Below are 16,491 nucleotides of genomic sequence, written 5' to 3' on the forward strand. Positions count from 1 at the left end.
GAGTAAAAAATGAGGAGAGGAAACTTTCTTAGCAGTTTCCCCGGTGGGCAGAATGACAGCAAGGCCATCTGTCCAATCAGGGATCACTCTGGGTCCCATATGTACGTTGCGAAGCCCCAGAGAGGACAGTACATGTATGCCTGCACTTATTTGCAACGCACACCAGAGGCACAAGTGACTCATGCGCAATGGCACTCATACACGGCATAAACAAACACAGACACACATACCAGAACACAAACAAACATGAACGCAGGCGCACCCCCTTCAGATGGTAAATAATGGGAATAGAAAGAGACAGAGAGAGTCTAATGAGCTACGAGGAGCGCAGAGAGCAGGAAGGGCTCTGCTCTCACAGCAGTGCAGCCATTAAAATGTCACCCAGACAAGGCCAACCACCAGCTGGAGCACACCACAAGCGAAACATTTGCACACATGCAAAAACACTCCTGCAGAGCTGCAAGAAGATGTTGAATGCAATCACCATGGTGCTGCATAATTCACGCAAGAGTAACTCAGACAGATCGAGGGTGTGTGAACATATGTGTCGCAGCAGGTGTCCGTACAGCATGCTCCTCTTTGTTGGAGGTCAGAGACACTCGGTTTAGGCAGGAGGATGAGTTCACAAATGAAGACTGAATAATGCAGCAGGGAGTAAATGTATGATATTCTCAGCTCTTGTTAAGATCGGCAGTGTATTCAGTTCTTATTCTTACACCTCGCAGGTTGTGGAAGGAAGAGGTTGAAGGTGAAAGGAGGGAGGGGAAAATTTGGACAGACGTAACATGTTGTGTGCATTCGTGTTGTCACCTGATGTCCTGCTGCCTGGACAACTTTGTGGGTAGAGAAGGGGAAAGCTTCATTGCTCAGGTCTGTGTCCAAAACCTCCTGCAATACCTCTCGGCTGTAAATGTAGAGGAAAATACAAAGAAAAATGACAAAACGGTGGCAGGCAAGGCTCTTTATTTCCATCTAGGCAGCTGTTGTAGAGAAAATCAACCTTTTTTTTTTAACATTTTTTAAAAACACATTTCTCCCTCCTAATAATACTGGAATTATGAGAAAATGTACAAACTCTTCTTCTCCCACAAACTCTCACACACGTAAATCAATATTACATAAGGATTGAGTCAGCAGAAGAAAAAAAAAGGAGAGACTAAGTTTAGCTCACTTTCTTACTTATGTTTGTGAGTGGGAGGATACAGAAAACAATGTGCGAAGCCTTCTCAAAAAGATATTTTTGTAGTGCTGTGGCTAGAGCTCCAGATATTTGGGGAAGGGTTCAGGTTGTGACTGTCCATCTGTGTGGGAGTGTTTTCTTCTACAAAGCAACAGATGCGATGCAGATGTAGAAATGTGAAGAAATGTGTACAAATGTGAATATGTGAGGGGAGGAGATGTCCTTCAGTTTCTTTCCTCCCTTTCTTCAGTGAACTCAAGAGCCAAAGTGCAAAGGGCAATTAGCTATATATAGTCAGAAAATGGTGTGTGTACGTGTGTGCACGCACATTTGGGATGAGAGCACTTGTAACCACCAATTTGTTTCCCTGACTTGCCACTTAACTGTCGGATATGGGGATGCATACACATAGGACATCACATAATTTCATCAATTATACATATGGTTCATAATTACAAAGCGAATGAGTGAGCACTAGTTTCACCCTTTTTGGAGGATACTGCCAAGCTGTGTAAGAGAAGCAAAAAAACTGCAAGCTCCAAGACTCCACTCTCTGGAGGATTTGAATGAGAAATCATGTGGAGAGAAAAAAGTCAATCGCATTTCCATAAACACTGTAATCGCCTCTGTCCTCAAGCCTTACAGGGCTCAATTTACTTTGTGAGAAAACAAAAGAGTAAGACTGGAAGAGTGAGCCAATCTTGTCTATGAAATCCACTTACAGACTCTCACACACACAGACAGACAGAGGAAAACCTCTACAGATGAAACTACAACAACAGGATGAATGCACTTTGGATGCTAAAAAACATCCTAATGGAATCCATTATGAACATGTCTATGTGTAATAACATAAATACACGTATACTTAGTTACTGATACTACAGACACAATCATTTCTGGTTTGACGTAAGCTAGAAGGATAGAATATCTGGAAGTTAAGGAAGAGGGGACAAAGAATAGGTGACTGAGCAGTGAGGGGGTGCGAAAAGAGGGATATAGAGATAGATATGATCTACTAAAGAGACTGAAAGAAAAGAAACTTAGGAGAACAAGAGCAGAGAAAAGCCTCAAGGGAAAGGAATCGACTAAGCCCACACACAGAAACGGAGTGGACAAAACTTGTGCTGGTGAGAGGGAAGAACAAAGACAGAGGCCAGCTAGGTGGGGAGGAGAGGAGGAAAGAGGGGAGTAAACGATAGATGTGGTGAGCAGAGAATGAGATCAGGAAGACGTAAAGGCAGTCTGACTTGCGCTCCGAGTGGAGAACAAAGAACAAAGCTGTGGGAAGCAAGATGAAAGTGACAAGCTTGGATTACCACCCATGTCCAAATCTGCAACACGTTTTTTTTTTACCTGAACACCTCAAACTATCATCCATACAGGATAGCTTTGGTGGATTAGGTTAAAAATGGGAGTAGTGTAACATATTTGGTTGAGGTAAAGTTATTTAAAAAAAATAATAATAATAACAAAATAAAATGAAAACTGGAAAAAACTTGAGTTGAAGAGAGAATGTGTTTGGAAAAAACTATGATATAAAATGCAACAATCAAGATAATTAATGGGTTTTACATAGAAAACATTACAAGCAATCTGATACAAACGTCCAGTTTACCCTGAGAAAAGCATTGAGCAACACCCAAGCCATGACACAGACAGCGGGGGGCTGAATGCTTTAAGAGTTCAACGAACAGGCTTTCAAACCTGCCTGCTACTTTTTGACCCATTCATTCAAATATATCAAATCATTGCTGTCGCAGCTTAATCTGTGGACAATACTATTCCTACATGAGAAAGGTTTACACTGAGAGTCAGTTTGGAAGGTGATGCAGGCAAAGATTATAGGATTCATTTCGATTACAGTTCATCTAATAACGGACACTGATGCTCGGACACCAAATCATACATTTATCCAGCACCTTTGAGCTCTTCTTGATGAGTACCAAATTTTGATTTGGGGGTATTGGGATCTAAACTGAAGAGTAGTTTCATTGTCCATCTGTATTCTGAAGTGCCGTCCAATCAATTTAGCGTCATTGGCTTAATCTGAGCAGGCAGCTCTTTAAAATTCACCCGGCTGCTTATCTCCTGCTACATCATTAATAAACACTAGTGACTCAGTGGCACTGGAAGCCACAGATGCTCATACCATCACACTGAAACCATTTGTTTTACAGATGATGTTGCATGCTTTGGATAATGAGCCACGGTCTCAGCCTTCTCCACACTAATTTCTTCTTCTTCTTGTGTTGCAGGTTGGTCTTAGTTCCATCTGTTCAGTGAATGATGTTCTAGAGCTGCTCTTGCTTTTTTAAAATGATTTTGAGCACAGTCAAATCTGCCCAGTCTGTCTACAACAACTCATGGCTACATACCTTTTTCACCACTTTTCATTCCACCACAATCCATGCCCTCACCTCCTATTCTTATGCCCATACCACAATCAAATAGCTTCTTCTACCTCTTGTTCCCAGATATGAATCAGAACCCATTTTTAGACCAAAATTTCTCATGCATTCCACCCACACAGTGTTCTTATTCGTTTCACGCTTTGGTGTAACTCAGTCCTGCCGTACCCCCTACCTTAAGTCCAACCTATTCCTTCTTACCTCTTGGGTCCCTGGATGCTGATCATTCCCATGTCTTCCGAATGGTCTGTCAGCTGGCATCGAAAGCCTTGGTCCTGAATAACTGTTCTTATGTGGTTCCAGTTGTGTTCTGCGACACCTCCTCCAATAGCCAGGTAGTACACATCACCTGGAGCAAAGGAAGATGGTGATAAGGGCAAGTTTGCAGGCTGGAGAGATAAACAGGTCGCCAGTCCATCGCAGGGCTACTTAAAACGATACAATGTAGAATTCTATAAAAAAATAACTAACTTAACAGTCGTATATCCATTTCTGGCATTCAAGTGAATCTAGGTTAATCCTACCACCTAAAATGGTGTTTCACTAAACTCATTAATTAAATCTAATTAATTATCCTTTTTTCTCTCCCGATTCAAAAAGATGGAGGCAATATAAATCAATGGCTCGTGCCATGTAATGTCTCAGACTTCCATCTTTGCGTGTATGTGTGTGTGTGTGTTTTGTCATTTTGGGCTTTCAGAGGAAGTGGCATCATATAAAGAGAAGGGAACGTTTTGTGTCTTACCATTGGATTCTGGTGCCAGGGGCAGGTTGGCAGCACCAGACTCCAGTCTGCTCACTGTTAGGTCAGCCTCCGCCCCTCCTCTTTTATTCAACATACATGTATAAACGGTGGAGCCTGAAACACACAAACGCACACTAATCAAAAACTGTGGACAATTTCACATACAAATACTTAAGTATGTCTAAAAAAAAAAAAAAGAAAAAATTTAATCCCAAATCTTGTTACTGACTATTACACGTGACTGTGTCTTCTGGCATGGACGCATGTGAAAAGAAAATAAATTCTAAGTACTTTCATGTCACCAAGGTCTCGACAAGCCGTGAAAAACTTTGCAAGGAAACAACTTAAATATGAGCCATACTGCAGGTGCAACGATTACCCATAATAAGCCTTACAAAAAGACACAGAGGATTTACTGTATGTTACAGCTTCATTTGAGAAGTATGATGACAAAAGTTGTGAGGAAATGTGTTCCTGAAACATGCTGTAAGTAAGCCTGCTGAGAACTAAAGTCTGAATCATCTCAAATCCGTCAAGTCTCCCGTTTCATATGGTATGGTCATTGACTATAACAGCCCTGTTAATAAGAGGAGGGTTTCTATCCAATTATGATCACAAGGGATTTCAAATGAATACAGCAGAGGAGGCGTTAAGTGTTTAGTAACAGCTTGTCATGCGAGTAGTTTGTTAGGCTGTCAGCTACTTTGTTTTTATAACTTCTTGGCAGGAAGAGAGGTCTCTTTACCATTGACTGTGGAAGTTAAAATTTTCAATCAAATCGTAAGTCAGAATTTGGCACATTTGTCATGGAGTTATAGGGATTCCCATGAGAATGAAAGAACTTCCTGTTGATTCGCATACGAACACGCACACACGCATATGTGGAGACAAGGTTTTAAGTGTTTACGTGCATCGTTCCAGATTTAGTGTCAGAGGCATCAAAAAGGGCTGTTGTGGTCATCTTTGTAAATAAAAACTGGTTCTTAATGACTAGCCTCATTAAATTAAGGTTCAATAAGAACAAAAAATAACATTTTTAATTAAAAAAAAGTAATCTTTATCCCCTTCCTCGCTTGATCTTATTTTCAAATTACGACAGTGAGTTAATCACTGCCTAGAAGAAGAGGTAAGGTGAATTACAAACGTATACACCTGTCACTACAGAGAGCATGCATATGATGGAATAGTGAGGCAAAAACACACTCTTGTCACCCCTACCACCAAAACCCCTCACACACTGCATGCTGGCATTTACAAATGGTATTCTGAGTTTTTTGTAGTGGAGCGGGCTGTTTTTCTCTGATGCTGGAATCCTTTTATTGCCTCCATCCATGTCTTCTCCTTCTTGATTATGTCCATCTTTTCTACCATCTGTGTGTGTGTTTCTGTGTGTTTGCTAAAACCGACCTGGCTTCTTGTTGACATCAGCTGAGAAGAGCCAATCTGCTGCCTTCTTGGCATCTGGTCCGGTGAGATAGAACTTTCCAAAGTAGGACATGTCAAACACAGCTACGCCATGTCTACACGAGAGGCACTCGCTCTTTATCTGCATGTAAAAAAAACACCACACACATTCAATATACTCGTGAAATAAAAATGTTGCCCCGTCTTTGACGACATGTGCAATGACTATGTATCATAGCTACATCCCAGAGGGCAGAATTCATCACAGAAGTGAAATGAACGTCAAGCTAACAGGGATATTTTTACATCAAGGTCGTCAGTCTCCCCTATCTGTCAAGCTGCTGGGTTAGTTTGGTCTCTCAAAAAATCTTACATCACCACTAAACTGGCTGACTGTACTCATCACAATCACATGTTCATGACTTATATCCATGGCCAGTTCCCATGATAGCATATGTTCTTACCTGACCATTCGGTGTTTGAGAAAAATCAGGAGATTGTACACCAGACGGTCCCACTGGACACAAACATAAGCTCGAATATTTCCTCTTAGTATCTTACCGCATCATGATGTGGAGGGAAGTCAAAGGTGTACTCTTTGCCCAGGAGTTCATTGTATTTGTAGTTGACATTCTTCTTGAGGTCGTAAGCTCCATAATAATCGTAGTCTTTAACCTTTCAATAACACAGACAATCAAACCATTAGAGGTAGTGTCATCCACTACTGGCAGTCATTGAGCTCCATCAGTCACTATCCAGCATTGTTTATGTTTCCAAATTACTTTTGTCACTATGCAGAAGCCAATTACTGGTGTGTATGCAACTGTGTGCTGTGTAAATGCATGTGTTATAAGGGCTCCTCTTACAGGAGCAGCTCCGTCTTTGTTGAACCAGCCGGGTCTCTCCCAGCCATGTCGCTCTTGGAACACACAGCCCTGTTCTGTCAGCACCTGAAACAATTGCACACAGAAACGAAGTGGAGAAAAAAATCAGCGTGGCACATGCAAAGCTGTGTGAAAAACATGTCAGCTGCAATAAATACGGTGGTCAGTTTGGATTTTTCCATCAACTCCACTGACGTGCTCTCCACCCAGGGTTCAGTTACTGTATAACAGAACACTTATGCCAATATTAGGAAGCATCTGTGAACTTGCTAGCAAACGGTTGCTAACTTGCACATCAGACAGATGGAAGAGTGTTTCTGACCACCTGTGGGATGTAAGTGCACGATTCTCGTTCCCGTTAGCTCTCTTTTTTTTTTTATCATATATCAAACAAACATCTGCCCATCCCTTACCCTGTATATAAAAAACGGGGAAGATTCTTTGGCCGCTCATGTGCATTGCTGCCATCTAGGTTGAACTTGTGTGTCACAGAAGGCAATGACTCACATCAGGTAGTGACAGGGATGTTGTGATAAATAATGACTAGATACAGCCCTCCTTTCACGCTACGGACATTTAATAGAATGCAATTATGAATATACATGATAAGTGCAGCTTTAGTCCTTGGATAATCTAAAGCAAAAAGGAAACACAGAACTGGGCAAAATATCAAAAACCTCATCTAACAATTGAGAAGCTGTCCGTTTAGCATAAACTACTGCAAAAACAGAACACCTCTTAACTCTCGGACAGTGCTTAGAAAAGATATTTCAGGGCTCTCCATCCTCCTTGTTAAAACTGACAGTCGCCCACAGTTGGTAGGTATGTTCTGCTTTGCGCTCCCCCAAGCAGGCATCAAGCTGTCTCTTGCCAAAACTTCCCACACCAAGCTATATTTACCATCTGTGCTACCGAGGTGGAGAAAACATGTGAGCAGCAGTGTCAGAGATGGCTCTGAAATAACTCTGTAATGGTTATTAGAAGTAGACAGTCGCATTATTTGCACAGAGACAGCGTGAAAGCCATATCAACCCCTTGAGCATACCTCTTGCTATAATAGATTTGACCATTTTCCTGTTTAAAATGTTAAAAAATAAATAAAAAGATGCAGTAGATCCTCTTAAAGCAGGTTGAGGTCTTTTAAAAAACCTGAAATGTAATAAATTGAGAAAACAATCCAATTTTCATCCAAGTGTTTCAGCTGCTTGGTTTATTTCCCCCCTTTATTCTTTTTTCTATTTGTCTGTGAAATTCCTCATGAGAATACCAACCGCTTTGTGAAAAAAAAAAAAAAAAAAAAAAAAAAGGTTTACCAGTCATTCTCTGTATCTTTTTATTAGGGCTGAGCAACGATTAAAATCTTTAATCTAATTAATCACATGATTTACCTGATTAATCATGATTAATCGCATTTGTACGCAAAATCCAAAAATGAATTCAAAAGTAGTGTGTAGCTTTTAGCATTTAGTTTTATTTTAAATGTGCTGCCATATAAATGAAAGTGCCATAACATTTGTTGTGCAAACACATTTTTAACATCAGCATTTTTATGTAGTTTTTATGTAGAAGCCTCGCTCCACTGTCTGTTTCCTTGAATGACTTGCTGGTATCAATTGTGTGTTTTGCCTTTAAGTGATATTTTAGACTGGAACTACTACGGTGATAAGACAATTCAACTTGGCAGTGTTTACAGATGACTTTGGTTCTGTCGACTCCGCCGTCTAGAAGAACTTTAAAATGAAAATGGCCGAGTAAAAGTTCCGTACCCTTCTCCATGTTTGGTGGATCCACCAATTACTTCCTTTTCCGGTTCCGCAGCAGACAGCAACAGACTTTTAAAAAATAAAACCCTGTGAGCAACAGACTTTTACAAAATAAAATAAATAAAACCTACGCTAATAAGCGATAAAATATTTGTTGACGTTAAATAATCAATGAGTTAACGCGATAATAACGAGTTAACTCGCCTAGCCCTACTTTTTATTTCGGTGCTCATTCTGGATAAATCTTTTTTTTTTTTTTTTTTTTTTTAAAAAGCCCATCTTGAAAGAGGCCCTGCAAGATATCTTAATCATGCATGCAAAGTGTCAGGGAAGCTAAATAAAACAAGCTTTAAGAGAGCACGGGACGTGAGCTACAAAACACACTGACAACATTGCTAATGGAGTTTGTGTGACAGTAATCTGATCTGAAAAAATAGCCTACATATAAGTGCAAGGGTTAAATTTTCAACAGTTACAATTTAAATGAAGTCTGGTACAAGAAAACATGTCTAAGTGGATCATTAATGCATAAAGCGTGTTGGCCATTAGAATTTTGTGCTGAGCTAAGGAGAGAAGCGAAGCTGAGAAACATTCAAGACCAGGCTACCAAAGCCGAGTGTATCATTCATAGTCATGCTGGTAGAGACTGTATTAGTAAATGTAGCTGCTGGGGGTAATTACACTGCTAACTGCCTTCTGTCTGAACCTGAATCAGCCATGTGCCTCTAGATTTGATCAGACGAAACAGAATGAGTAAGAAAGAGGTAGAAGGGACGAAAAGGCAGAAAGGTAATAAGAGGGTAGCAGAGATGTAAACATACTAAAAAAAGGGGTGGTGGAGGATTCGTGCAATGTGTTAAAACAGAAAGTCATGAAAGATAACTGGAGTTGTCACAAGATACTTTTTAGGGTATTTAAAGGGGGACAAAAAAAAAAAAAAAAGTAGTATAGGATACCTACAGTTCCCAAACATTTCCCCCCAACAACAAACAGTTTCAAGCCTTAAACATAAGTCATGTTTCAGTGTGAAGATCCTCATTTCCTCTCTTTACCTTCTCCATTCACACAGTTTTGTATTTAAGATGTGGAATGTGAGTGGAAGTAGAGGAAAGGAGACAAGTAGAGAGCAAGGATACTACGGTCCGAGCATTAACAGTGTCAAGGAAAATGTACACATTTAGTTTCTATTTGTTTTACAAGGTGGCCCTTTAAAATGCCAAGGCTTAAAGGCTTCCACACAGAATACACTTTTCTACGCATAATCTAGGACATGTTCTGCTGATATTGATTTTTGAGTCTGACTATGAATTCACTCGTGTTACCTTGAATCTCATGAGAATTCGGCAACCTTGGAAGGAAACTGGTTACATCTATGATAGGAAATCTCACTGACACAGGTTCTGAAAATTTCTGTTAAGCTACTCTGCTTACCCTATCTCGAGTATGTGAGTGATGTCATTGTTTTCAGATCAAGTTAAAATACATCAGTACATTGTTGGTAGTCTCATCTTTCCTGTACTGTTCCTCTGCCAACCTTACCTTCATAAGGGTTAGCTGTTTGAACTTTTAATCTCTGTTTTGATCCAAATGATCCAACAAACGAAATAGAAATGGAGTCTTTCCGACACACAGCAGACAGAGCACATAAGGTCTATTTCCTTGAACTCATCGTGAAACATCATGATTAACTGACTGCAGCGGAGATAAAACTTCTTATCTACCTGATGGAAAGGGTCCTTCCTCATGTTTCGACTGGCCAGCGGCTCATCAAAGGGGAACACCACAGAGTAGTTTTTAGCATATGACTCATGGCTCCTCTCTCTGATCCAGTGTTTGTTGTCTGTCAGCGAGTTATGAAAACGCCTGACAGGAGGGAGGAGAATTCAAAAGATAAGCGTTCATTAAAAGTTACAGTCCCACAGACTTCATTACCACTTCATTATTATTGTGCTTCCTGGTGCCCTTTGCTGAAATAACAGCTGGAAGCCTTTGAATATTTGTGTGCATTGATGTACCTGATGTCATATCCATACATGTCCTTTTCAGGGCGGCCATTTATGATCCAGTGAGCCAGCTCTTTCCCACAGCCACCTCCCAGCATCATACCTAACAGAGAAAAGCACGGAAGAGACAGAAATGCTATTAAAAGCATCAATACCTGAACAGCATCATTCTCAAAGAAGTCATTTATCAAGCATGTTTGCCGATTCTATCCATGACCCATTTAAACTGATAATTATTGGGTTGTGGACAAGGACTGCAGCATATATCTGCTTTTGATTAATCATGGTTTGAATGAAATGTCAGATAAAGATTAAAAATACCCACCGCAGTGTCCCTGCGTTCAGGGTGACAGTGATATATCACAAGGACCGATAGTCAAACAGAACAAAGATGTCACCTTGGACTGTATGAAATTGTGATGGATGTTTATAATCTACATCGTGTACGTGTGACAATTAGTGATAATTGATTAACTGATTGACCAAATAGGATATGAGTGAAAAAAATCTGTGCAAGCAACAGGGGCTCTGTTCCCTTTTTGCTCAACTATAAACTGTCGGAAGGTCTGTGAGCAAGTCTCATCAACTTGAGGAAAAAAAGAACAAGCAGGTTTTGTCCTCTGCCACAGCCTGTTTGTGACATCTGAGCCACAGAGGATTTCTGTTGACCTTTGTTCCATCATTTGACTCTTGCTCAGAGGATCCCCCGAGCAACCTGACCTCTTCATTCTGTTTGTTTCAAACTAATCAGCAAACAAACGATGGCAACTCAGTGCTGTAATCCGTCAAGTCCCATCACTGCTTGGTTAACGAGCTGGGCCCTTTCAGCAACACCCCCCCCCCCCCCATGCTCGTAATCTGCATTCTGCATACGCTTGCATGTGATGCAAGCACAACATCGGCATGCGGCCGCACGGGCACCGAGTCCTTGCATCCCTCCATCTCCATCTCTCACAGCCTGTCCTCTTCCTCCATTTCTCATTACTTCACTCCTCTGCAGGCGTCGCCACTCAGAGCCCGAGAGGACATTTGAATGGCTGGCTGGCCAGCTGGATGGATGGATGGATTGAGAGATAAAGGGAGGAAAGTAGGAAGAGAATGATGGAGCTCTCCCAGGACAAAGTGGTGACAACCAGTGAGGCGAGGTGTCACTGATAAATGTCACCTGAGATGACCACAGTGAGGAGTGGGCGTGTGCATGCAAGCACTCAAGCTTGTGCCTCCACGTATCGTGTCATCCCCTCCATGCTCCCTCTTTCCTTCCTCACTGCATGTGTCTGGCTCTATTGCTTTTCATTTCAGTTGTGCAAATATTTGCCTGGATAGTTTCTCAAAATTATCATCTCATATTCTCTTACATTCCTTCTCCCCTCTGATATTTACAGTGATGCTGCCACCAAGTCAAAAGACAGTTTTAGGCAGGTAAGAAACACACAATTTTATATTAAGCCACCTTGGGATAAACACAAATGACTTGGACCAAAACAGTTAACAGTTCAAACCTGGCCATTTGACTATTGCCCTACATGATTTTATGTCCACACCTTAAGTATGCAAATAGATTACAGAATGCAAAAATTAATCCTGGTACAAAATGGCTACAAAACCAGGGCAAGTTTTTTCACTTTTAGAGCAACCCTCAAACTGTTCAAGATAATGCAGTTTTTGGCATTTGAATCAACAAATTAGGGTCTGCTTTGACTGGCTGTTACACTGTATGACAAAAAACTCAGGGATAAACAGAGGCAGACTGAGTTCAGAGTAAAAAGATGTTCATTTCATGACGCTTTATAATCATACCCCACAACATTATCGGACAGCTTCAACTGACATGTTTCGAAGGAATAAAGCTTCAACAGTCATTTGTCAGCCACATAGGCACATAGGGTTTGTGTCAATGCAAATCCGGGACTTTGAAATCCACCAACAAACACTGCTAAAATAAACCAATTACCAAGTCGGGAATTGACATGATAAGCTGGCAGGCTGCTGGGTTTACCTTTCACATTTACCGTACAAATATCAAACCTTCAGAATGTGAACCTTAAAAAAAACAAAAAACATATTCCCTTTCAGACCTGAAACGGCATTTTGGCTCTTACATTTCTAACTTGGATCGGGATGTGCCATCATTTTCAAGACACAGTGATTTACTGATTTATCTTTTAAATATTGACCATCATAAAGATGCCGTCAGTGTTTGACAACAAAACCCAAAAGGTTCAACTTCTCAAATATTTACTTCAAATCTAATGTTTTGTCAGAGCCTGAGAAAAATAGACTTTATTGAACAGAGACGATTCCTGTAGGTTTCCAGAAAACCTACAGCATGCAAATTCAAACAATATTTAGGTATTACAATAACTACTATACTAACACCTGAGGTCTGAATGGGTTAACCGTAACTGTGGGTTAAATTTTAAGGCAAATTCTGACTGAGGATGTTGCACGGAAAGGATTTTCCTTGCCGAGTTTAAACGGCTCAACAGCACGAAATGCAGTTATCTGCACTTGTTTCATTTAATCTCCATTGTGTTTGCTGTCACTTTAATTTGTGGTAGTTTTTCTCCTCTGCTGCATTTCACTCCATATACTCTGAGCTGGAATTACATCCAATAACTACAGTTTTCTCAATGTGAACGGAGAGATGGGTGGAGGATGACATTGTTACTTACGTTAATGCAAGTACAATCGAAGCTTCTCAACAAGTGTTAATACACCTAAAACAACAGATGAGGGCAACACTGTCAAGTTCTGTTTGAAAAGCCTTGAAAGAGGAAGCACAAGTGCAACTAGATGAGGTCATTTTGCATTGCTGGTTCTATCCTAACATTGTGTACTTCCTTGAATAATTCAATTAACTATAATGTGAAGTACAAAGCATAACACACTTATTGTTGTAATTCTGAGCATGATTTCGAAGCTGCTGCATAAGAGGTGCTGCAGTTAAAAGCAATTATGTAACCATAGAAAGGACTACAATAAACAAAGCACTGCAAGTTAAGTGTTTAGGTGCTTGACATGACGGTTCTGACTCTGAGAATAAGCAATCGAGTGTTGCCAGGCAACAAATATAACTTCTTCCAGTCTGCCGAGCAATCAGCAAATATGATTTCTTGGAAACCAAAATTAACTCCATCAAGTGAGGAGGCTTAAAAAGTAAAGTTATCTAAGAACTCAACTCTTTTTTTTTTTTCAATATGAATTTTTTTTTTTCGTTTTTTAAGTTGTGAGTGCATTTACTTTGACCCTGCGCTTTCTGAATCATCCCCCTTCTCTTGCACCGCCTGGAGCTAAGTGTGCTGTCAGAGAGTTAATATGAAACTGACAGAAGGCTTGCCGAGGGGGAGCAGTGGCAGGGGAGGAGAGAGTGACAGATGAGGGAGAGATTGGGAGGGAGGGGGATCCACACTTTGAAAATAGATCCACTTTAAATTAGATCCACCCCCATTTGGAAAGAACCGTTCCGTTCCCACATGCTAAAGGCCTCACCGTTTGCCTCGGAATAAAACAAAAAAGCTCATTACAGTTTACAATAGTCCAAGGTTAAGTCTTGCCTTGTTTGACCAACTGGTCCAAACTCAAAGATATTGATTTTTTGCACCGATTACATAACATTAAAATGGTATACAGTGTCTCAGACGTAAAGGTACCAACACTATAAACGTTTGCCTTTTTTTGCCCAAGACATTATATAAACCTTTTATCTTTTTTTGTCTAAATACCTAAAGACGAACACAAGCACTGTTCATACTTGACATGTGGAGATATGGAATGATTTTGCAGCTCACAGACATGAATGTATGAGCCCCTGCCAACCTGGCAGCGCGTCAAAAGGACTCTAGGATTACAGAATGTTACAAAGTAAGTGGCTGGAGGATAATAGAGCAAAGGAGGAGGTGCTCCTGACTAGCAAGGACCAGTTATTCATTTGCCATAAGGTCTAGACATTGTGTGTTAGTGTTGACAACACAGTACTGTATGCCCACTCATAAAGACTCTATTTCACTGCACCTCCCAAGCTTTTGTCTGCACATCTCCAGAGCTAGACCCTGCAGCCCTCCACTCTTATGCAGACTGTTTATTAATGCTTGTAGTCATTGCTTTAGCCTTTATGCCCTCTGTCTTTTTGGATGCCAACGTCCCTCCCCGACTAATGCGAGAACTAAACTCAGGAAAGTAATGGAGTGACTTGGGTTTGTGCATGAACTTGTATTTGTGAAGGTAAAGACTAGGTCAAAGTCTGGTTTAAACCCCTCACAGCCATTTCACCATGTTTTCTTCCCATTCATACTGTCATTTACTTCCTTAGATGATATCTTTAATCTTTCTAGTGTTATCATTTCAGACTTATTACAGGAAAGTGGTGCGTATTCTAACACGTACACGGACTGGTGGCATGTATCCTTTGTTTAAAGTAATACTTATAAATCTTATCAAGCTGTAGACCTCCTTGCCCTTTCTGTCAATCCTTTTTTTTTTTTTTTTTTACTCACTCCCTGTGCTCTACTATAATATCTCAAATCGACGCAGGACATACCAGCACTGTTGAATCCACAGCCCAGGAAGAAACCTCGGACCTCTGGGGCTTCTCCCATTAGCGGCTTATGGTCTGCTGTGAAGGATTCTGAAAACAGAAATGGTAAGAAACTTTTAAAGTTAAGGTGGCAGCAAATGAAAGCCACACAAACTTGTCCCAGAGGAGGTACATTGTTCTTAGTGTGACAGAGCAAATGTACAGTATTTTGTTCATGTTCATCATGAACAAATTACATAATCTTGTTCATCTTGTTGTGTCAGTTCACTGTGAGCTACTTAATCCTGACATTTTTGGCTCTTCAGGTCTCTACTGTACAATGAGACATTCATGATCACTGCTGATGAATTATTAAGGCATCAGTATCGGTGATTGAAATGTCAAAAACAAAAAAAATTGTAACTAAAATACAGTTGCTAATGTTCCACGGCATCATCATTCAGAGGACTTGTTTGGGATCAAAGTGGGTTGGTATGATATCACATTTGTTTTTACATTCAGTGGAGAACTGGTCTTACATTTCTGTTCATACTTAGCAGTTTCTTTCCATCTTAGTCATATCCCCCTTCTCAATTCCGATGCAACTTGCCTTTCCCAAGTCGTCTACCAATCTAAGTGGAAAACTGTTTCAGATGTCACCCGTCTCATCTCATGAAATCATTCTGACTCTCCTAACAACTGTATCACATTCCATATTCCAATCTAAAACAAGGCAGCACGGCAACAAGCCAGTTCACTCAGCCAGCCATTCGATGTGATGTCTGCAAAGGAAGTTAGGCTTTAGCTAATCAAAGCATCTGCTTTACAAACATGACACACAGCCTGCCAGTTAAGGTATTCATGAGAAATGCAGTCTGAAGAAAATAAATAAGATTTGACAGACAGATTTCCCTTTTAAATTAGAGTGTGGCCAATCTGAGAATAGTCATGATCCTTGCTTGTTCCTGGCTTTAACACACAATGTCATGATGAATTTCCAGGATGGGCTTTTCTCTATAATGTATGCATCGGTGAGCTCTTTCACAGATGGCCATGATGACGATTCTACAAGTTGAATCCGATGGAAAAAAGATGTCGACAGAGTATGACAACAGTGACCCAAAAAAAAAACAAGAATGAAGCAGTCATTCACTGATGCTCCAAACATGCCCGACAGCTGATTGTCGGGTTGGTGTCGGTCCCTTAAGAACAAGGATTAGGCCCCTGTGAACAACACCAATTTAACAATAAATCATATTGAAAATGTAGATAACAAGAAGGTACCTGTTGGCCGCCATTTTCTTTTCCCCATTTTGTTTAGGTTCAAATGCTGTTCTTTAAAGATGAAAACATTTCATTTTCTTGCTATTGTGTCAATTCTCCTCCGACTCTGACAGCTGCAGAAGATCTGCTGCTTGTGACAGATAAACTGCTTCTTACAAGTCATGCATTTCACTGATGATGCCAGATCTGGGTTGGACGCTTAAAGAAAAAAATAAATAAATAAACCTTTGCATTTTGAAGTAGCTATCAGATTTCCGCATCTTTCCACTGACGGTTTTGGATGAATCAACACATGCTGGGA

General features: G+C 40.5%; 1 protein-coding gene across 1 annotated transcript in view; it reads right to left on the minus strand.

Annotated features, from left to right (window-relative positions):
* The window catches only part of sardh (sarcosine dehydrogenase), a 37,169-nt gene that overhangs the window by 8,673 nt on the left and 12,005 nt on the right, over window positions 1-16,491 (minus strand). Inside the window, exons 10-18 of the mRNA XM_075455758.1 lie at window positions 14,931-15,017; window positions 10,403-10,493; window positions 10,109-10,250; window positions 6,607-6,690; window positions 6,302-6,415; window positions 5,744-5,882; window positions 4,337-4,450; window positions 3,793-3,940; window positions 811-904 (exon numbers count right to left, since the gene is read on the minus strand). Of these exons, the coding sequence (XP_075311873.1) occupies window positions 811-904; window positions 3,793-3,940; window positions 4,337-4,450; window positions 5,744-5,882; window positions 6,302-6,415; window positions 6,607-6,690; window positions 10,109-10,250; window positions 10,403-10,493; window positions 14,931-15,017 (1,013 nt within the window). The remainder of the gene's footprint in view (window positions 1-810; window positions 905-3,792; window positions 3,941-4,336; window positions 4,451-5,743; window positions 5,883-6,301; window positions 6,416-6,606; window positions 6,691-10,108; window positions 10,251-10,402; window positions 10,494-14,930; window positions 15,018-16,491) is intronic.

This window comes from Odontesthes bonariensis, chromosome 22 (assembly GCF_027942865.1).
Source record: "Odontesthes bonariensis isolate fOdoBon6 chromosome 22, fOdoBon6.hap1, whole genome shotgun sequence".
Taxonomy (NCBI): Eukaryota; Metazoa; Chordata; class Actinopteri; order Atheriniformes; family Atherinopsidae; genus Odontesthes; species Odontesthes bonariensis.